Below are 24,298 nucleotides of genomic sequence, written 5' to 3'. Positions count from 1 at the left end.
CATTTTGCCTTTGGACCTTTAGATTTTTCACAATGCCCTCCAAATAACCGATGCGCAGTTATTAACCTCTAATTGGATCGCACTTGCTGCGTATATTAATGAGGTTATGAATGGATATCAATAACCTCTGCGCCGGTACACCGCGGTGTGCATAAATCATCTAACAACCAATTTGTTTGGGACACACATATGGCGTGATACGTGGAGGTTATGAATAGTTATTGTTCATTTTATACAAGTTATGTAAGATATCTAATTAATACCCACATTTAATGACCATATGTACACATTTATAGATTCTCATTGTATATAACATAACATTATATAACTTAACATAGTATTTACAAAGTGCTTTAAATTTTGATTGACAGAACAGGGTGCTATTGTAAACAACAGAGAATTTTTTTTTTGTATAAAACAAGATAATATAACTTAAAATAAACTGTTAAAGTGTGCAATGAGAACAATACAATGAACAATGCAGTAAAACAACATTTGATGAAAGAGAGATGTGTACAATTTTCATTTTCACTTCAAAACATTGATGCTTGATGAATTTAAGTAACACATTTCACGGATGAGATGTAATGTTCAAAAATGTTTTAACACAAAATTGTCCTGTTGCACATGAGATGCAATAATTAAATGATATTGCCAGATTCCATCAATACAAAGAACAAGTGAATAATCCCACCTGAATCTTTTTAGAAACATATTATAACCATATTCATTCATTTCATTTCATTTCATTCGGCTGCGAAGCAGGCGACTACAAAGTTTCTCCATGTACTACGATCTGAAGCCAAAGTGGCAATGGCATCTGGCAGCAGAAAGTTGTCGAAATCCCCCAACAGTTTTTGCACATAAGACAAGTAGGATGTTCTTTGCCTTCCAGGTCTTCTTTTACCATGTGATAGGGTGTAGAGAGCATATCTTCTGCATGGTTCATCTTCCTGCATCCTCAGGATATGTCCCAGGAATCGTAGTTGTCGTGATCTGACAGAGTTGATAAGAGGCACAGTGTTGGTGATGGTATAGACCCTTTCATTACTAACATGGTCGGTGCGCTTGATGTTCAGCATTATCCTGTAACATGATGTACCAAAAGCGTTGATCTTATTTTCCATATCAGTAGATATCACCCAGGACTCACAGCCATAGAGCAATACTGTAACACAAGTGGTGTTAAACAGCTTGACTTTTGTTGCAACAGTAATTGTTGGACTTCTCCACAGATGCTCCAGTTTCCAAAATGCATACCAAGCAAGCGCCTTCCGTCGGGCGAGGTCACTGGTGCTAGAACCATAACACAACAAATTATCTTGAAGAAAAGAAAAGATCAACTTTATTTTACATTCTATTACCCTCACAGCCATTATTGAAATCCAGCACTGTTATTTGTCACAATGCAATGAAGGCACTATATTTAAAATAATGTGCCCTGATTGTGTATGGAATGCAGTAAACCATACATATTTTAGGCAGAGCACTACACAAGGCTACATGTATAATCTGTCTGCAATACACGCTGTCACTTTTGCTGTGGATGCACATAGGTACTTTACCATGGTGTAAACAAATTGTAATATTTGGGCAAAAAAGTGACATTTTTTATTTTCTCTTTTGCATTGAAAGAATAGAAATAAATGTTGCTGTGCTATCCAGCACACCCAAAAAATATGTCCTCGGCAGTAAAAAACATCCAAATAATAGCTGCACCTCGCCCATTATTTATGTTTTTACTGCGTCAAACTATTATATGTAACAACAATGAGGAATTACATGATTACTGATAAGCTTTAATATACACTAGCGGGACACGGAAGCATTCACTCAAACAGGAGGAATTACTGTACAGGTAGACTCATTGAAAATTCCTCATTCCTTCCGAATCCTTCCGATTTTTATCATCTTGGTAATCTCGTAACCCCATCCCGTTAAACCACAACCCCGTACCTGTAATCCATCCAAAGTAGGCCTACCTTTTTATGTTCTTCTTTCTTCTCTTTTCCCCTCCCGTACCCTTACGATATTTATGTCTTTGTAGGCCTAATCCCGTTATCCCATATCCTGTACACCATAACCCAGAGCGCAAGTTGGCTATGCGCACGCCGCACCCGTGCGTGCAAGTCAAGTGGCGCACGTCGTGTACGCTGACGCGCTAACGGCGCAGTTTATGCTAGACATGTGGATGCGTTGGTTGGCATAGGCCGTAAAGAAACGACCGCTATAAATTTGCCCGAAAACCCCACTTTTTACTGATTTTGAGGCCAATTCTTGACCGTTTTCAACCAAATAAATTTTAAACACATTGTCGTATATTCCTTGATCTCCCGTATGAATTTGGCGACATTTGGATCGAAACTGACGGAGCTTTTGCGTGGACCCACATACACACAACATTCCCCTATTTATAGGAAGATATATACAGGAACATAAACATCCATAAGATTCCTAGAATTAAACATTTTAACAAATATGTGTACCTCTTGAGTTCTAAAGAAGTTTGTTGATTATAAAGAATGTTATTTTTTTCTTACATGATAATTTGTTACATTATTCAACTATAGCATCAATACGTAGGTTATATAATTACACAAATTGTGATCAAAATGTTCTCATTACAGTGGGGAAATAGTGTCTAGGAATTAAACACTTTCTTGATATATTTGTAAATATTTATTGCTTAACATGTTGAATTTTGATGGCTAACATTCATCATTTAAATGTGATGTTTAGGAATTTGAAATGCATGTTCAGGTATTAGACACTTTTACTGTAACTTATTATTTCTAGATGTTGTTTTACAGTGTAAACTAGTACCATACTCAATCAAAATACAGTATAGATTCACCTGATAGACACATGGTCTCCTTTGACTAAGGGTAAATTTTACAAACAAATAGCGAGCTCCTTCCTCTTATTTGCTGGTGGGATTTTTTCAGGATCATGGCACTTTTAGTTTGTACCTATAATTTAGATTGTGCCTAAAAATGTTAAGGGAGCCCATATGCATCATTTGCCTCAGATTCTGGTATATTTTCCTCATTACTGGCCTACCACAAGCCTATTTATCATCTTTGTCCAGACTTATTGCAGCATATTTGAAATTCTCATAGAAGTGAGTTGACATGTAGATCTGAAAACACAAGACAATACAGCCGTTCAGTGAAATTATTATGTCTAGTTCAATCACGTAGTTATAACAGATCCACAGCTAATAATTTAATTCACGATTAAAGTTGGAAAGAACTGATCGCAACAGAGGATAGAACTTTTAATGCATCTTGTAATGAACATTTTACAGATATGTGAAATATTTTGGGCAATTGTTTTTTAAAATAAAATACCTTTGGTTTTTACCTTTTAAATAATGTAGGGCAAAGCAATTTTAAGCAGGAGTAAAATATTTGTGATCAATTAACAAAATCAAAAAAGGTGAATGTCTCTGATGCAATATGCTTCAGAAATACAACATAAGCTTTGAGATCCTTTATAACTACATATTTTATGATCAAATGTTTTAATAACTTCGAAAACAATGAGAGAATAGAATGATATTATTTACCTTGTCTTGCGTTGCCATATTAGTGAGGATATCCACAATGTCTTTGAATGAAGGCCTAGCATCAGGGTCCTCATGCCAACATTGTAACATCAGTTGATACCTAAAATCAACAAATAACAAAGAATATTTGTGACAAAAGCAATATTACGTTAGTGAGTAAAGTGAGTTTTAAGCCTCATCCTGACATTGCCAATTTTTGTTTTTGTATTTGTTTCTGTGTTGGTCTTCAGTCCTATTTTATTAATTCAAATGTTAATCAACCTTAACTCTAATACTGCCAAATCTAACAAAATCTAACAAGGAAAACCACTGCACATGCATCCCATGATGCAATCACCCCAAGTCATGTAACACAGAATCACTGACCAGGCCAGTGAAACCCCTGTGGCTACCTACCAGTCAGTGACTCTGTGGTTGGCACACAGAGGGGTTTATGGTTTGAATCCTGTGGGTACCAAGTGACTTCTTTCTTCATCTTCTTTTTTTTTTTCTTTCCTTGTGATAGCAAAAAACTCATTGGAGTATTAGGGTTAATCAGCAAGTAAATTTATTTATTTTTTATATTTTAAGATGTATCATAATATTAAAAAGGTATACCAACTAGTGAATAAATTGATTGTCATAGATTCCTGAGATCTTGGTCCCTCCTAACTTTTTACATATCACCTTTATTTTGCAGGTTTTGATATACAGTATATCCATATCTCAAAATCTCTTGAGTTGATTCTCATTCTCACATTCACTCCTGTTTTTTAAACTTATATCTCTATCCTCATTTCTTTTTATATCTTACATGTCATCTTCACAGTTTTCAGGTTTTGGCATACGGTATCCATCTGTCAACTGATAGGCCAAATGCTTGGTTTCCATATCTGAGTAGGGGGTACCACCTAATCAAAATTAAAGGAGAAGGAGAAATATTTTTTATTCTTACTATACAAATACATATCTCTATCCCTGGGTCAGATGGCTCAAGATTGCACTGTTGTGTCTTCATAAGAGTATGCCATCTACTTCTATTAGAAGCCAAATATGTTGCATCATAATTCTGTGTGATGAAACATTCTTCACATCATTTGTCCAAGATGTTGATGGACATGCCCTTCCACGATGGCCTTCCACATCTTCCAGAAGAATCTACTTCTCAAGTAAACCATCTTTTCTTACAACAATGTGGTCAAAGTAGCACAATTTCCCCTCACTGATTGACTTTCGGATATTTAAGTCCACGCCAACTTATCCAGGACCTAGATGTTTGTCTTATCTTTCCAAGATACTCCAGATAGTATAACACCACATCTCAAATGAATTGATATGGTTCCTGTCATTCTTTGTCATTGCTCAGGATTTGCACCTGTATGTAGCAATTGAGAAGATTGTATCACAACAATAAAATATCACTAACTAAAAATCCTAGAAATTTAGTAACTTACCAAAAGTAACTATCTCCCACAGTAAGATACCAAATGACCACCTGAAATATAAAAGAGGATAAAAAAGAATATCTAAAGTAACAGATGATCCCTGATGAATTCTCCTTGTCCATCTCTCATCCTCCTTGGCCATTTTACTTTCATATCATAAATGTCAAAAAACTACAGATGTAGATTTACTAATAAAATGAAATTTAATGAAATCACTTACACATCACTCTTGGTAGAGTACATTTTCTTTGTCATTGATTCAATGGACAGCCATCTGGTTGGAACACGACGCTGGAAAATAAAATATTTAAATATTGAATCTCAATATAATCTTATCAAATTTTACAATCAATTCAAATATATATTGAATACAAACATTAAAATTTTTAAATCTTTAATCTGCAATCCAGATATCTAAAAATATTTGCATTACAGGAGCTTTTAATTCTTCAGTTTTTGACTTTTAACTTGTAATGGAATTTGTAATGAAACAGTTACCCTGTGTTTCGCAGATATTATATTTGTTCTACAGATCTCAACAAAAACCCATAGCACTTTGCCAATGTACAGTTATTAGAAATTAAAAGAACCTGTTTACATCAGGTCCACACTATGCAGGACCTGTTCAATAACTGCTAGTTCATGATGTGATGCAATCAGGACCCCAGTTCCATATTTATGTAGTCCATGCGCTGTATATCAGCCAAAAGAGTGTGCAAAGGAACTCTACTGAAGGGTATTAAAAAAGTGTTGGCATGTATTTGCCCTATAAAATAGTCTACGCTTTTGTTGTAATTTATACCAAAATATGAAACCAATACCTACCGATGAAGCTTGTACATACACATCTTGTTCACGAGACATACCAAAGTCAGACACTTCGGGTGTGTAGCCTCTACCAACCAGAGCATTCCTGGCTGCTACGTCTTAAGATATTACCAAGCTATGAAACCAATACCTACCGATGAAGCTTGAACATACACATCTTGTTCACGAGACATACCAAAATCAGACACTTTGGGTGTGTAGCCTCTACCAACCAAGATATTCCTGGCTGCTAAGTCTCGATGAATTATCTAAAAATAAATAAATAAATAATAAATACAAAACCTTTGTTATATGAGATGATAGATGCACAACAATGGTTACAAGCAATATCTGTATTCTAGTTTAACAAATGCAAAATAATGACAGTATTAATTTGATCAAATTCATACCAAAAAAAAAATACAAATAAGCCCAATCGGCATTGGAAGTTTGCAATGCATTGTGGGACAGTTTTTGCAGTTTTAGGACACTTTGTCCTTTGACCTATCGGGAAAATTGCTGTAATTATTAATAATTTATTTATTATTGTCATAATGTTATCATTAAAAATATTTAAATAATTAATTCATTTAATAATAATGTTTTTTAAGTTTGTTTTTATTCTAGTAACACGCTTTAAATTATATTTTGTACGCACAAAACCCGAATTTTTCTGAATTTTCCAGATAGGTCAAAGGGCAAAGTGTCCTAAAAAAACCGGAAGTTACAATAGCGATTTGGCTTATTGCCAGAACAAGGCAATGATTTGTAACACCAAAACAGCAAAAAACAAACATCATATAAAAACATCATTATATTATCACCACATAACAGTAGTGATAAGCAGGGAAACAAAAAATAAAATTGTCTTGTGCCTGAAAGTGTGAAATTGTGAATAACACCCTATTTTCCATCACAGTTCTATTATGTTAAGTGAAGGTAAGTTAAACTACTTACCCCACAATCAGAGATGTGTTTCATCGCCTTGGCAACACCTATGGCAAAGTTAAGCAGTTGATCTGGGCTCAGGTTGGTAACAGCTTGTCCCTTCTTTGCAGCTTCTTTACTTTCCTTGCGACATTTACGAAGAAACTTACGAAGATTTCCATGGTGGACATATTCCAGCACAACATAAAAAGAACCTGAAAAGATTCAAAGATATAAACATGATAAAGCAACCAACATCTAATAAACGTCCCGGGGCATAATATTCTCTTAGGGGCATTTATTAGAAGTGAATTTTCCAGTAATTTTCAATGAAAAATCTTGGGGCAAAATTATGAAATATGACTTCTTGTTTGAAATACAAGATGGCACTGCCCACATATTATCAGTAAATACTACAAAATTAGATCTGTAAGTGCATTATGCAAGAATGTTATTTATTTAGTTAAATATATGAACATTCTATTATTATGTGGCAATGAATCGGGTGGAAAATCATAGGGTGTTGATTAGAGGGGGTATTATTTAGAAAATAAACAGTATTGCATAATACTAATACTATTGCATAGTATCAATTAATGAAGTTACATAGCTGGTTAACTTTGTTGATGAAAATACTATGGGGGCAGCTCTAACAACAAAACTCTAACCTTTATAAAGGCCCATTATAGTCCCAGTGAAAGTGCAAAAAAAAAAGAATTGTTTATTAATTGCCTAAAAGGGAAGAATAAGTCATTAAATTGTCATTAGCTATTTTGAAATGAGAAAATTGGTAAAAACAAGGAAAACAGAAATCTTGACAAAGTTGAGGCCCTAATCAAATACATGTGGCTAATCTCTCTAAAAATTACAGAGTTTTGTAAAATATCTTATTTTGCACATCTAAGACACTAACAAAGGTGCCAAAATCTGGAATTCTGATGATTTTTACGATCATCCGGATGAATAAATCACAGAATCGACCTTTTTAAGGCCTATTGTATTACAATACAATCATTATATTTATAGTTTCATATTTGGAATAAGACCACAAACAATCAAGATACATCTGATACATATATCATAAGTGTCATCATCATACCCCTAGATAAGATACAAACCTGCATGTTCACATGAACCTAAGATGTTGACCACATTAGGATGGTGGCCGATCTTGGTCATAGTGTCAAATTCTTCTTTAAAGAGTATCCTTTCTGACTCTGGTGTACCTTCTACAAAGACAGAAAACAGAAAGTTAGTGGTAATTGTATGACATGACCACATCTAGACAACCTGATCTAAAAGTATTTCAAAAGAATGTTCTTAATTTGTTCTTTTATGATCAAATGCTGTCCAAGAATCACACACACACACCCCCACATACAAAAGATGTGGATTTATTTTGCCGTTAGGTTGTCTAGCATGGCCTAATTAGCTGCATAAAATATTTGTATGGCAAAATCTGATTTTCCAATTCTTTAGATATTTTAACCCTAAGACCTTTAACATATTCAGCATATCTTTGTGTATGTATGTGATTATTTGTTTTTCTCTTTGTTTGAAAGATATTCAACCAAATATAGAAATCATTAAGATTACTTCTAGAATAAATTATGTAGTTTGTCAGGGGCTTTTTCAGAATGGAATGAGAAACAGAATTTCTACAAGGAACATTTTTTGTCCTCTCATGGGAACCCTTGATTAATTTTAAAGAACCAAAAATTTACTTTGAGTGTCCTAAGTTTCTATTTATAATTCCTCTGAAGAACCTCCAAGAGTTCTCCTGAGAGGAAAAAACAGAACCTTTTTTTTAAGAGTGATTTACCATTTTGACATACACATGGGGTCAACAACACTTATATAATTTATCAAAAATAATTATACAGAAAACATATTTCTGTCACTTGGTGAACCTATCAATTAAATGCAAAATAGTCAAGTTTTAATGTCTTTACAACACATGTTCTTTATCTTTATTTTTGTCATCTGAATATTGCCAAAGATTCCTTACCAAGTATCTTTCCTGTCAGATTCAAATCTTCCCAAGCAATGTCCCAACATTAATTAAATCCACATTACTCACGTTTTAATGTCTTCACTGCCGCCATAACCCATTTATTCCTTATCTTCACTTTTGCCATCTGCACATCACCAAAGTTTCCTTTCCCAAGTATCTGTCCTGACAAATTCAAATCTTCCCAAGCAATGTCCCATTGTGATGATGTCACTTCTTCATATTCTTGGTCATCTAAATCAACATCTTCATATCCACCAGTGTCAGGATTAAATGCTTGGTTTTCAAAATGGCTGCCTTGAACCAGGTCCTGCATTATCATTTAAAATAAGGAAAACGACATGTTCATTATAATGTTCTAGAAGCATTATCCAGATAACCCAAAGGCCTAGATATGGTCTCAAATAGAGGAAGCTGAGAAAAAACTTTTGAGTTGCTTGAAGGGTGAAAGAGTGGAATTAAGGATGTTAAAGAAATAAGTACAAATAGAAAATAATACTATCGCTTTCATTACAATCTAATTTCAAATAACTGTTATAGTACGTTTAAGTGACCCTTGGACTATGTTTGCCGGAAGAGAGGTAACAGGTTACATTTGAGGTGCATGTGCTTGGTTAGAATGTTAAATGAACGTTCATACTAGGTTTAGCAGAATTGTGACGATGTTAACCTTGCGTGCATACTTCATACCTAATTCGTTTATTTACACACGCCACACAAGAAGCATAATCAAAAGGTTAGCTCTGGGCGATGTCGCAGTAGATGCTGGTAGATGCAAGTATGAATACAACATCATCCACATGTATAATCCCTTATAATCTTTAGGTCCGAGAAGTATTAAAGTTTGTTAATGATGTTCTATATTACATCACTGGAGAATTATGGTATGCTACCGCATCTGCAGTAGGCGTATATGGTACAATGTCATTAAATACTAGGACTAGAATCCAGAATCAAAAGTCTTTTGACAGCAACGGTTGAGTACATTCTCTAAATGCTGGATAAATAGACAGATTTGCACTACAGACCTTTGGTTCAGGTCACGCACACAGAATATTTTGTTTACTCCCCAACAAGCATTCAAATGCAGGTGCGTATTAAACATATTTAACGCCAATTAGAAAAATCAGAATCATTTTTATACTACATTTAATTTAACTTGTTCCCACAAAGTATTCATCACACAACTTATGTATTTCTAATGCCATCAGTTAATTAATATAGAGCAATCGTATTGGGACAAAGAGAACATTAATTTTGTGACATTGAGAACAAATTTATATTAAACTTGGAAAGGATTCGGGGCGAATCTGCCTTGACAGATGAATGAGGGGTAAGTTATACTCACTTGATGAAGATCATATTGATTTATCGTCTACAGAGATGCCTCCTCTCCAGGCCAATGGTATGTTCAAATCGATCGGTTGGAGGTCCAAAGGTCCCATAAACGTATTATAATTTACATTTATTTTTGCTTTTGAAAATTTATTTGATCAAAAAAGATATGTTTTGGTAAAAAAAATAGAAACTTAGGATAAGGCATTAAGCTTGATTTCTAAATTTTCTGTTAATGTTTGGCAGTGCAATACCAATAGTACAATCTTACAAATTTAAAGACTATTAACGTATCGTCTGCCCTTTCTGTATTATGCATTAATGCGATCATATACATACCTTGTCTGGTGTTTCTACAGTAGTTTGCTTGCCATGCTTCCTTCTGATAATCACTACTAATATGATGACAATTATGACTAAGGCAACCATCACAGCCCCTGTAGTACTACCAGCAACAAGTCCAAGATTGGATTCCAAAGCTGGAAATGCAAAAAATTAGTTAATAAATTAATTAACAGTACCTTATGTTCTCTAACTGAAATTTGGGTGATTTTCTCAAAATCTTGAAGAACCAACTAAATTGTTATTCAACATTTGAATGTCTTCTTTCATTTCTGACGCAAATTCCATGTCATTTGTTGATGGAATACACACACGAAGAGAAATGCACTTAAATATCCAAAATAATGTGCAGTTTGGTCTCTCTTGCTTTTCACTATGGCCATTGGCTTTGTGATGAAAATAAAAGAGGAATGATCCTATATAGTACATAAGAAAAGTGAAATATGGGGAAACTAGTTGCCTTTGTCCAAACAGCTACATATGACCTCAATAGAATGGAACGTCCTGTAGGATACACACAATAATTGATTAGACATGTGCAGCACTTGGACAAAGTTGAATAACTACTTCTTCTTTATGCCAGTAAGACCAGAAGTTGTGCTAATGTTTTTTTCAGATTTTTCTTTCATAGCTCTAACTGACCTACCAAGAGTTGTATCCCTGTGCAAGATTGATGCCCCCTCTCCTGCTGCATTTTCAGCAGAAATATACATCTCATACATAGTTCCTGCTTCCAAATTTCCTATGTAAAATGTGTGCTGTGTGTCACTAGTTCCTCGTATATCCTTAGTAGCATTAGTAAAAGGTCCCACTAATACATCGTTCCCCTGAGAAAATCCTTGAATCACTCTGTGATCTATCTGGAAAGTTTAAAGTGTAAAAAATGATTAGTTAATACACTCTTGTGATGATTTATGATTTACTAAATCAAAAAATATAAAATATCATCCACAGCCCACTTACCTAAAATAAATGGACATTTTTAAACATCAGAAACTTAAATTAAAAATGAAATGAAATTTTGGATTTATATAGCGCCTTTCCTCCAGATCTTAGAGGACTCAAAGCACCGTAATTTTTGCTGCCATGGTGAATCATCACAATCAGATCGCATCAACTATAGGCCAGTTGCTGCCGAACGGCGCAAACCTATCCGCACTTAGATTGTAACATCCACCAATTATCTGTGCAGCTCCACAAATTTCATTGGGCGAAGGAAGTTTTTGATAACCAAACAACTAATCACCGATGTTGATAACCAAACAACTAATCACCTAGGACTGCATGCTTGATTGCTTGTGTGCATTGTCTTTCATGCAGATTACCGTAATTTGTTTGACATAGACATTATTCAATTTGTATTTTCTGTTTGTTGACACTACAGACATTAGAACACGGTGGCTAATAGTCATATTGTAATATGCAAAGTCCGAATAAACTGACATTTTGGAAATCAGCTTTGTTCATGTATATCTATTAAACCATACCCTAATAAAAATTCCTTTAAAAAGGAACAGGGCGAGCAAATGAGGAAGTGTCAAGATAAAGGTGTACTTATTTTATTGTTTGAACTGTTTCTATAATTCGCATCGATCATAATGAGTACTCTTGTTTTTACGTACCTCAAATGACAAGGACTACAGTACTTAGCCCATGATCTTGCAATGAGACTGTACTCAGTGTATGGACAGTGTAGCCTATTTGTCTAATCATTTTGACTATTTAATTCTGACCATTGTGATTAAAACAGTCTTTCAGATTGGTGAGCTATTGTGTACTAAGTGATAAGACCGGGCACGTATAATAAAAATACACTGGATAATTCATGACAGCCTATTTACTGGCAAAAGGTGGGCCAAATAAATCTTAGTTGATTCTTGAACACAATTTAAGCAGGAACCTTGAGGCAGAATTTGAATACATATTATCCTGTAACGTTTACTTAGCCTAACAGTCAATGAATGTTCATTGTTAGCATAATAAGTAGCTTTGGGTATCCTATGTTTATGAAAAAAGTGTTTACAAACGAATAACATCTGTTATACCTGAAAGTCTAATAGAAATGAAGGATAATGAACAATAATTATTATTATTACAGAACATTTATTGTTGATTAAAGTAGCTATGGGTATACAACATGAAGTTAACGTCTTTACTACATAGCTAGTTGTTAATACATCGAAAATGTGACTAGAGACTACAATTTGATGACATTCAAAATAATTTAGTATTGAAGAATTTCAACAAATTACAGAACTTTCATTTGTTGACATATTGTTAACAATGTTGAAAAACATGTTCATAAGCGTAACATCCTCTATACATTTATTTATTAATGTTCATAAACGTATAACAATTTGATACATCTATGTCGTGTTCTGAAAATAAATTTGACCCGAATAACATTTGTAAGAGGTAGAAACCTATCAGGCGGCGAGTAGTGGCATGATAGAGCCGCAACTTGTGACACCGCCCGGCCGTATGGCATTTTCCAATATACTCGGTTAATTTTGTGGGGTTCATTATCGAACCCCAACGGTTTTAGCTTGTATTTATATTATTTATTAACATAGGCCTATTTGTTTGTGATATTTCAAGCGTTTTAAAATTTCAAAATAATCCCATTCAATTTCACGGTTGACGATGGAAATTTACTGAATTTAGAGAATGCACTGCAACCACCACCTGAAACCTATCAAATAGTATTATTAACTAATCCCATAACTGTTCAAATATTTATAATATGTTAACATGTTTTAATGTCAACAAGAGCCCTCACTTAACATACATTAATTCTCAATCAACAGAATCCATAAGTGCTAAAGTAAATATATTTTCTCTTATCGCTTGCCTAAGTTTCCCCATTTAAGGGGTGGGGTATGAACGTTTAGACAGTATTTATTGTGGGACATTAGAGCACATCAGACATGTTGAATTGCATTCTGAATACGAAGAATGTCCTTTTGATATAAAATAATTTTGATTTTTTGAAATTACAAAATGATGATTTTTACTTAAAGTGTATGCAGGTGGGATGAAAAAGCCGACGATCAATTGAAAATTTTGACCTTTCGTATTGAAGATCTTTTTCCCAAAACACACACACAAAAAAATAGGTCATTTTGGGAAAAAAATCCATATCTTCAATATGAAAGTCAAAATTTTTCAATTGATCGGCTTTTCCTCCCAGCTACATACACTTTAAGAATATGTCATTAGATTTATAAAATTTACTTCGAGGACTGTTATATATCAAAAATATGAAAAATATCAAATTTTAATAATTTGTCATAAAATTTGTATTACATCGTGATTTTCAAAAAATGAAAATTATTTGATATCAGAAAGACATTCTTAGTATTAGGAATGCAATTCGATATGTCTGATGTGCTCTCATGTCCCACAAAAAATACTATCGAAACGCTCATTCCAGATCCCTTAAGTACTCTCTTTAATTTACTCAAGGTTGTGTTTGTATAAATGAATTCAGTTATATAAACACAGCCTCGTGAAAAGGACATGTTGACATAAATTAATTGACTGTGTGGTTATAGTATCATTAAGAGATTCTATACGCTATAGCAGAACAACAAGCACATACAGGCAAGTATTTTGCCAGTATCAATAAAACTATAATGAGGCTATTAATGTAGCCCAACTGTACGTACAATCTGGCAATACCGCTAAATCTTAAAGAAATGAAAAATATCTGTTGCGGATTTGCATAAAAGTAATTCTAGTTCATCCAAGTTGTAAAACAATTATTTCTTTTAATACAAACACATTCCTTGGTAAGACAACTTTATAGCACTGTTTGAATATCAACATGAAGTAGTAATGACAAATTTAAATGTACACTATCGCCTCTGTAGTTTTCTGATTACATAGACAGCACGATTATTTTATTTTTATTCTGCAACGTTGTGAGGAAATAAGTAAGCCAAAACCCATCGCAATAAGGTCGAAAAAGAGTGTGTGTTAGAATAATGAAGTGGCCCATTAGCATATAATTGAGTATAACATCATATTTCAAGAAATCAATTCCACATTTGACAGGCCTAATTGTACATAAACTTACATGGTAGAAAGTTATGATACCATTTGGTGCTGCTGGCTCATTCCATTCCAATGTAATGCTTGTCTGCTTAATAGAAACTGTTGAGCTGTTCCTTGGAGGACCTGGAACTGTAGATAACAACAGATATTTGTCATTGAAAAATATTATGCATTAAAAAACTAAACAAAAATTTGTTCACATTGACTGATACCAGGCCTATAGCCATTTGTCGTAGCAAGGAAGCATCTGGCAAGGCCAGGCTATATTTACCTTTTTTTCTTTAAAGCATGATATCAATTCAATTACTTACCTGTTTTTAGTAAAGGCAGTTTGAAGTAAATCTGTCTTGTAGCATTCATATTAGGCTGTGATATAGTTATCTTACGTATTAATTAAAGGGTGAGAAACAGACCATTATCAGAAATAATGGGCGTGTTGTTCATGACTGGGGTTTCAACTTCAAACCAACTAACATTGAGCCAGTCATGAACAACACGCCCATTATTTCTGGTAATGGTCTGTTTCGAACCATTTATCTTACATATACGGCGAGCAAAATTAAATTGTTTGCATCAAAATATGTAGATATAATAGTTTAATGCACTAGAAATTTAATGCCAAAATTTAGTTTCTTGAATTAAAAACACTAACACCTGAGACACCAACATTATCAAATCAATACAAAATTGATCTCCATTGACATCTGTTACAGTATTTGAAGTGGTTTGGTATTAGTTGCATAGTTAATCCACTGGAGTGTATTCACCCCGTGACCATTGTTATTCAAATGATTAATGAATAATGCAAATGGCAAAGAGTTGTCAATGTTTGGACTACGATCTGTTTCAACACCATGAAATTTATATCTTAGAAAAATGTGATTAAGTAGATATTTGAAAAACCTGTTAACGCAGTGTTCATTGGTACTCCCCATTATTGGTAGGTCACAGTAAAGGTCCGTTTATACTACCACTGCATCTGCGATGCGTTGCTTTGCGATGCCGATATATCGATTACTTTTGTCGCAACTCAACGCAACTCGTCGCATTTCCAAGTTAAAATGTATTTAACTTCATTGCGATATCGCAATGCAGTAGTTTGCAGTACGATGCAGTGCGGCAACGCACCACATCGCAAAGCAACGCATCGCAAATGCGGTGGTAGTATGAACGGACCTTAAGGCTTTGCACCCCCAGCCTCTTGACTTGTAACATAGAACAATACCTGGAAGCGGCAATAAAAATTAGCATGAGGCGCATTGATATGTAAATAGCCTATTGTTATTGAAATTTGTGCCCAGAGTTATAGAGGGCGACAGTCATGTTAGCCAGGCGGAGAATGGCTGGATATGCCGGGCATGTCAAATTGCTGAGTGAAGGCTGATAATCACCTTTCTGTATAGGTAATAAGCTAGTATATTTCGTGTACCAGTTGGTTATAACAAAAAAATTAGTATCATATTAAATATATTAAGTGTATAAACTTTGAAATTTACGTGAATTTGAAGAGCAGAGCTTCGAAATCTAGCTAAGTCAGGTGGTGTGAAATTCTGCTGCGTGACCCCCCGGGGGGGGGTACTCAGTACAAATGGCCATACGGGGATGTGCCGCAAACATGGGTCGCATTTTCGGCCGCTTGGTATATCAATGACCCTTATTTTTCCGCTTTTGTGGTATACGCATGGGTAGTAAGTTAAAATTGGTATTCAAATGGGGTCTAAATCAGATTTTGGTATATCAATGGGTCGAAAATCTTTAAACTCACTTGCATAAATTTCACGAAAATAAATTGTCTGATCGTCTCCAAATAAGGTACATCGCTATCCAAATAAGGCAAATCAGAACCATAAATTCAGAGCTGGGCAAATCAATTGATAGTCCGATTAGCAAACGTTGAGTTGTCATTGCAAACAGATGGCGACACTCTTCCGGCGTAGTATATACGAGCCCAGCACTACTTCTGTTTACCCCGGCCAGTTTTGATAAATCACTGAAATTAATCGGTATCGAAGTTGCAACAGCAATTTTTTCATCGCTGTTTTTTAAGTCAGTTTTGCCTCTCAGAACTCGGGATCGCAAAACTAAAGTAAATTAACTGCCGATTTTTAAATGCATCGAATCATATAAATAGGTTTTTTCAACAATCGGGTAAGTTTTTAGTGTAAAGTTGAGTATTATTTTTGGTGCCGAATTCAGCTGACATGACACACACCTTGGTCTGGGGCGGACATTTTAAAAATGAATTTAGGAGAGCAGCAACGGCATCACTTGCATTACATTCCAGATGTTAAATCTACATCATATGCAAAATTTGAGGAAATTCGCACGAGTCCGCTTTTATTTTAGGGCCATTTGTCTATAACTGGTCTTTACATGTAGCCCTATGGAGAGAGTGCCCGTTGAGGGCGCTTATAACCCCATTTTAGGAACAAAATGTGATTTTAAAAAAAGCGGACTCGTCTTGAATTTTCTAAAATTTTCAGAGTATGTAGTATGAACATGTAGAAATATAATCAAGTAGTTGCCCTATCTGCTCTCCTCCAAAAATATAAAAAGTCCTATACCTCAATGATAATGAAACCTAGGTGCACACGCGACATCACTGCCAAAATCATACACGATCGATGTGCATGGGTCAAATTGATGTTGTTTTGGTTCGATAATTCAATGATAATTGCAATTGCATTGAACAAATATTAAATTCGTTTAAAATTTCATTAAAGCATGAGTAGAAAGAAAAAAGGTACCAGTACAAAAAATATAAATAAAAAAAAATTTCTTCTATTGATTTTTTATTTTTAATATTTTTCCGTTCTTCTTTCACCATGCAGGGTACAGATTTTATGATTGCTCATCCAATTTTTTTCACAGACATCTTCCGTCAATCGACTTACTTGCATGAACCAAAGGCCATGATGAGCGGGGGACACTGGCTGCGCCACTGTTTCGTGGTTTTTGTATGTTGTTAAATAAAATATAAATAAGTGCAAGAATCATCTTTCCCTACACAATACTTGTTACAAACTAGGCTAGATATCGGCCCCTACAAGACAAACGAACATAAATTGGGAAACTGAGAAAACAAAACAACAATAAATATATTTTGGATTTGTATGAGTTCATTACAAAATAAGGGCCGGTGCAACAATTGTGTACGCGGGGTGGTGAATTCTCAAAATGTTCTGCCAAAAATCGCTCCCCCCCCCCCCTTTTGGCCTGCCAAAAAATCTTTGCCCCTATAATTCACCACCGGGGGGTACACATAATTAACGCCCCTCACAAACAAAATAATAATAATCAATAAATGATAGACCCTTGATAAATAGAATAAAAAAATACAAAATACAGTAAACAAGAAATTAAAAACGTGATCTGAAAATTTTTTACGGTATTCTAAAAGTATAGTGGTATATATGGATGGGTCAGTAGGCCTATATGGGGTTGGTATATCAATGGGTGGTATTTTTGTCTTTTCAACTGGTATAGTCATGGGTGTCTTCTATGTTGGTATATGCATCGGTAGTAAAAATCGGGTTTGAAGTGGTATAGACATGGGTACTACTTCAAAATCTTCGGAGGCACACCCCTACCCAAAAAAAATTTGAGTACCCCCCCCGGGCGTGACCCCCTCTGCGTGGTAGAATTATATTCATGAACATTTATTCTAACAGATATCATGGGCAGCCAACCACGATTTATCAGCATTTAAAAGATATGTTCATTAACAAAGATAAATAATAAAGAGTACAAATGGCAATTAAATAGTAAACAAGCCTAAAATCTTAAAATGTTGCCACATGATTTCCTGCCAACATGTGACCATATTAGTTAGATTCACCATAAATGTTTGGAGTATTGGTGCACAGCTTGAACTATCGTAGTCAACTGTGCATTTCTTTACCTCCGTATAAAATCAATAATTCATGCTGGGAGCCAAGTAACATTCTGTCTGATTAGTGCAGATTGGTATTTTATTTTACTTGAGAGCATAAATAGAAACACATAAGACGAATAAGGCGCCATGATGGAAGGTCAGGTCGGGTATCAAAGGTTATTGTAACTTCAAATACTACTTGTATTTCATATCTTGCCTCTGTCACGTATTTCCTTCATATAATTGACAGCAAGTTCTTATTTTGACATTGCTATTGCAAAATGTCATTTCATATCAATTAGTAGACTTTCTTTGAAAAAACATATCACTGGTGCCTGATGGGAAATACCTGTCCGCCATTTCATAAACTGGATCGTTTTACGACTGGTTTGTGCCCAGATGTATTGAGGGCGCGCTATGCTCTCATTGAACAGGCAAAGTTCGCAAAACTAACAATGTTGTTATTTGCCAATCTCAATTAACATGATCCCAAGGGGTCGAACATGAATTATTCATAACGGATCGATAACTGGCCTCATTTTCTATCTAGTAAACCAGCGGAATTTTTCATAGGTTTTGCGTGCTAATAAAACAACCGTGAATTTAGTGTCAGCCCTTGCTTGTAATGAGTACCACAGAGTAGTTGCGAAGCTTCCCCTGGTCGGGTAGAATCCCAGGGGTTCTTGCTTAGTAGCTAATTTGCATGGGCCGTTGAGCGTTTTTGGGTTGGGTAAGGATAAAGACAGATTCCCTTCTAAAAACCTAATGGCAAGTTTATTGTACTAAGTATATATTCAACGAAACGGTTACTTTTTATTTATGAATATTACTTCGTTATGCTGATTAAATTTTAATTTGCATAAATTAAACTATGTTTATGTTTATTAATTGAGCATCAGTGGTCTTCTATAAAATATTACTAATATACGGACTGTAGTAGCCCTCTATAATTTTCTCTTGCCATGTAACAATTTGCATATAAATCGAGCCGTAAATGCATTTGTGCCGCCCGACCTGAGTCTAACTAACTCAGATTCTACATGTATGTTGTGATCCTTTCCATAGTGTTTCTAGAATATCCTAGTATTCCTTCTGTTTATCTCGCTTCCCGAGACCGTTATCTTGAGCTATTGTGTTGATAATGGTCTCTGGGCAGCTAGCCACCTCCATTACTCCAAGTAATGGTCGGGGCAACGAACCTTGAACAAAAGAAATACAATGTATAATCAGTGAAAAGAAAAGGGCTAGACGTATATTATGTGGTACTGACTTACCTTTTATGATACTGTCTTTATTTTTGCTTTAGAAAATGTAAAGTTCAACATCAAAAATAATTCTTCTACCTTGATTTACTTGTGGTGTTTCCTCTCTTGATGTTTTCCCAGTAGACATTATCGTTGATATACTATTCATATCAGAATCAGATGGTAAGGTTGGTTTGTCAGGTGGTGGTGGTGAGGTTTGTACATCAGGAGGAGGTAACCTCTCTGTTGTTGTTCTGGCTGTAGATGGTGGGTATATTGGTGATGACAGAGTTGGTGAAGGCAAAGTGATGAAAGCGACTGAATGAGTTGCAAAGCCTTCTCCTCCAGGACCTTCTCTCACAGGTCTCACTGTCAATTGGTAGTACGTGTTTGGTGTTAAGCCTACAATATTGCGTGATAGAGTAACACCTACATAAACTGTAGTTACACTGTGAAGCTTTGTCATTGTGATCTCATCATATATAATGTATCCAATCACAGGTCCATCCCCTGTATCTCCATTATTAGGATTCCATGCATCCCATTGTATTGTCATTGATGTTGGTGTAATGGTCCCAGGAAAAATTTCGGGGGTTGAGGTTAATGTAAGAGGAACTGTAAAAAAAAAAAGATGAACACAAATCACATATTATGAGCTTTGGAAATATCAAATGTGGAAATGAAGCATCACTTAGTACTTGGAATTAAACGCTATGATTACAAAATATTTATCCAAGGTAAGAAAAATCATCCTACAACCTATGGAGCGGCAAACCAGCACTCTTAGCATTTCGTTATCAAGGGATTGTGTACTTGGAGTCCCCAATTCAAGTCCTGATTTTATCTTACATTGACTAACTCAATTAAAAGAATGTATTATAAATTAATTGAAATAATATACTGGTGTAATTATTTAAATAGATTTCTATCACTCACCAAAATATTGAGGGATAACCCATGCATTTGCATATGCCTGTAAGCCATTCTCTTCAAATCTGACACTGCACATAAATGATAATGGTACTGGATGGGTTGCATTGGGGGTAATAAGAATTACAATTGTCAGAAATCTTCCAATTCCAAAGCTTGTTGCTTCCACTTGTTCTCCAATTGTTTGCAATCTATTGTCACTATAATACTCCAATGTCACCTGGTCAGCTGTTGGTATGACTTGGTCACCTGTTACAATACATGTCACTTGCAGTGCTTGATTAGGATTGGTCTTCTCATAGCCGAATTCAATGATTCCTATGGGGAAAATCATAAAGCATCAAATCTTTTTGCTACATTTAAATTGAAAATGTCTGAACTACTTTTTTTCAGTTTTCTTCTGAGGGAAGCCCATTAAAACCCTCAATCGTATCATGAATACAAGTCACTTTTATGACGCAATCACATCTGCGGAGTTTTTTGAAATATTAGAAGACACCAGAAAATAAGCTTCAAGCACCAACATCATATTTATATTATACATCATTTTTACAGATACAAATGACATTGTACACTGTACAGAGTATCTTGCAACTTTTAAAAAACAGCTTTGGTGCACTGTTTTCTGTGTTATGGGATCATACTTACTGAATTTCAGCCTTACATCTTTTTATGCCATACTTTCTTCCATAAGCAAGATCCTATTTAAATCTTTATCTTAACCCTAACTGGGGTTTGGCAAAGGGAAAGGAAAGAAGAAAAAAGAAGATAAAGAGAAAAGTTGTTTTTTCCTCCCCAGTTTTGAACCACTGACCCCTTGGATGCTGAACAGCTGACCAGCGATAGCAAGCCACAGGTGTGACCGGTGTGCCCAGCCAACGGTTCAGTGTCTATGTGATTTTGCTTCATTATGGAATCACATAACATGGGATGCTTCAGGTTGCAGGCACTTTGTAGAATAGTCTCAGGTAGGACTGAGTACTGTTAGGGTTGATTAAGGCCTGGATGAAGGGACTGTTAGGCTTATTAACCCTAAGAGCCTAACTGGGTTTTTGCAAATGGAAATTAAAGAAGGTTAGAGCAGCCAACCGGAAAAATAGCAAGCTTCGATTTTTGATATTACACAATTGCATCACATGGGAGACTTGGTGTTGCAGGCAGTGTGGTGGATCAAGAGCAGTCAGAGGGCAAATTTGAGAAAATTTGGACAATGTGAAAAAAAAGGCAGTAAAGTGGCCACAATAATTGCTTATATGAGCCTTCAAACACTACCTAAAATAGTCACTGGCTATACTTAAAATCGACATGGGCATGGCTAATTAGGCATAGCCTGACTCAATTATGTGCAATTAAACTGTTTCTCTTCACTTATTCTCCCTTTTCACTTCTCTCTTCTTTCCTTTCCCATTTTTTTGCAGAGAAGTATTTTGTAATATTGAGGTAATGTTAGGGTTAATTCTACCTACCTGTTTGGCATGAAGCTCCACCCCATTCTGCGTCACAAAAGGTATTCACGGGACATTGGCCAGAAAAATGATTACATGGGACATAATTGGAGCAGTGACACGTTTTGGTACATCCAGCAAAACATGACGCATCTGAAATGAGGTAAATACAAAATTTTACAAACCTAGATTACACATGTTGCTAAGTACTACTTGACTACAGGGAACCAGAGGATGGATCCGAAAGGATACATGTGTGTCACACCAAAAACAGCAAAAATGTGACACAGCATCAAATAAGCCCCATTGGCATTTGTATCTACCTGTTTTCTTTGAGCAGGTTTGGAACACTTTGACATATTGGGGGAATTGCTTTAATTATTATTCATCCATTGATTATTGTAATAATGTTATCATTAAAAATAATTCAATAATCAATTTATAAAATTAGCATGTTTTTTTCATATTTTTATTAAAAACATTTTAAAGGAGTATTTCGTGATCCTAGCATTCTCTTTTCATGACATTTTTCAGTAGATATCCACTAAAAAAGCTTATTCCCAAAATTTCAGTTGATTCCGATTTTGTTTTTGCGAGTTATGCATGATTATGTGTATTATACTGCTCCATAGACAATGTGTTGTAATTTTGTTCTGGTATACCAGAACGAAATTCAATTTGGCGATATTTTTGCTAAACAAATTAATCTGCAAGAAATTTTTGGTATATAAACATTACGTAGCCAGAGGTATCCAGTGTTATAAAAATCTCAACTTTTTTTCAGAAAAGTGAGGGGATGAGGCTGTGGATCACAAAATGCCCTTTTAAATAATATTTTGTATGCCGTCAGAGGGCAAAATGTCCAAAACTGCACAAACTTTCCCACAATGCATTGCAAATTTTAATGTGAATTTGGGTTATAGGGCAAAAACAAATCAATTTAACTTTGTGTATCTATTTGATTTTACCCCATTGGATGTTGTGTCACATTTTTGCTGTTTTTAGAAATATTTTCTTATGTTTTTGGTTGTTACCGCTCTTAATTTTTGTGCTGATATTTCAATATAAAACTATAGTAAGAATTCCAATTGAATGAACGCAGCTTTTAACAGCTACACTCGATCCAACCGCGATCGTATATTGCGTATTTCAAACTACAACGCGAACGCACGACCTTGGATACAATGCTATCCAATCACGAGTGTGTTGGCATGGTTGGATTCACTTCCGCGTTACTCACGCACAGTCGCACACGCTGGCGTACATCGCGCAGTGTACGCAAAAATTCGTCACGCTATTGAAAGCTGCGTTCATTCAATTGGAATTCCCACTATAGCTGACATTGGACTGAGTGGATCAGAACTTTGAACCTTTTGCACTCACATCTTTGGCAGTTTTCCAAATTTACACCGGTAGTTGATGCATATCCAGGTTCACACAGACTCAGTCCAGTAGATAAGTCAGGACTACATTTACCAGTCTCTTTGTCACATGCTACACCATTCAGACAATGACATTCTGTGTCACATTGCTCTCCCCAGTATCCAATAGGACACTGACTATTCATGCATCCAGTAGACTTATCACAATCATTGCAATTACTATTACACTGAAGTTGACATTGTTCTCCCCAGTATCCAGTATGACATTGGCTATTCATACATCCTGTAGTCTTGCCACAATTATAGCAGTTGTTGCATTGGTTTTCACATTGTTCTCCCCACAATCCAGTAAAGCACTGGCTAAACATGCAACCAGTAGTCTTGTTGCAGTTGTTACAGTAACATTTATCCAAGCATTCATCACCATAGTAGCCAGCAGGACAGGTATCTGTAGGAACTAAAATAAAATCATATTTTGTATTTTCTGGTCTCTGTGATGCTCCATTTGGACAATCTTGTGGGTCACTTATTTCCATTGATACTAAGCACGCATCTGCATTGTTTACTTCGCTCGGGCAGCCCATGCATAGTAAAGCACGCAGACAATGTATTGTATTACACAATGGTGAAACTACAGTGAAAACATGATTGGATTCCTATAACTATCACAATGATATAATTGGCACTAAGCAGCACTTACTTTGACAATTGTCACTAGATTCTATTCCTAAAATCATCAGAGAAGTCATTGATGTTCTTGTAATGTTGAGTGGCAACGACTAACTGGCAAATCATGTGAATTGGACGATATATAACTTGATTTTGTTGTTGAAAGGGATTTAAACATGTTTCACCGTTGTATACCACTGTTTAACAACTCACGTCCGGCACATCTGTGTGGCTAACTTTGCTCAAAATGTAAATACACAGACAACACACACACATGATACAGT

General features: G+C 35.2%; 1 protein-coding gene across 1 annotated transcript in view; it reads right to left on the bottom strand.

Moving 5' to 3' along the window:
* Positions 1-1,916: 1,916 nt before the first annotated feature.
* LOC140155214 (uncharacterized) overlaps positions 1,917-24,298 on the bottom strand; it is a 30,744-nt gene continuing 8,362 nt past the window's right edge. The window contains exons 9-24 of the mRNA XM_072177963.1: positions 23,347-23,976; positions 21,985-22,116; positions 20,525-20,836; positions 19,688-20,203; positions 14,493-14,599; positions 11,061-11,274; positions 10,412-10,551; positions 8,807-9,047; positions 7,845-7,955; positions 6,757-6,941; positions 5,955-6,068; positions 5,213-5,283; positions 5,002-5,042; positions 4,362-4,458; positions 3,569-3,668; positions 1,917-3,139 (exon numbers count right to left, since the gene is read on the bottom strand). Coding sequence (XP_072034064.1) covers positions 3,068-3,139; positions 3,569-3,668; positions 4,362-4,458; positions 5,002-5,042; positions 5,213-5,283; positions 5,955-6,068; positions 6,757-6,941; positions 7,845-7,955; positions 8,807-9,047; positions 10,412-10,551; positions 11,061-11,274; positions 14,493-14,599; positions 19,688-20,203; positions 20,525-20,836; positions 21,985-22,116; positions 23,347-23,976 — 3,083 coding nt within the window. The 3' untranslated portion in view covers positions 1,917-3,067. The remainder of the gene's footprint in view (positions 3,140-3,568; positions 3,669-4,361; positions 4,459-5,001; positions 5,043-5,212; positions 5,284-5,954; positions 6,069-6,756; positions 6,942-7,844; positions 7,956-8,806; positions 9,048-10,411; positions 10,552-11,060; positions 11,275-14,492; positions 14,600-19,687; positions 20,204-20,524; positions 20,837-21,984; positions 22,117-23,346; positions 23,977-24,298) is intronic.

The sequence above is a fragment of the Amphiura filiformis genome, chromosome 1, assembly GCF_039555335.1.
Source record: "Amphiura filiformis chromosome 1, Afil_fr2py, whole genome shotgun sequence".
In the NCBI taxonomy this organism is placed as follows: Eukaryota; Metazoa; Echinodermata; class Ophiuroidea; order Amphilepidida; family Amphiuridae; genus Amphiura; species Amphiura filiformis.
Note: the sequence above shows the minus strand (reverse complement) of the source record. Positions and strands in the feature narration are given on the sequence as shown.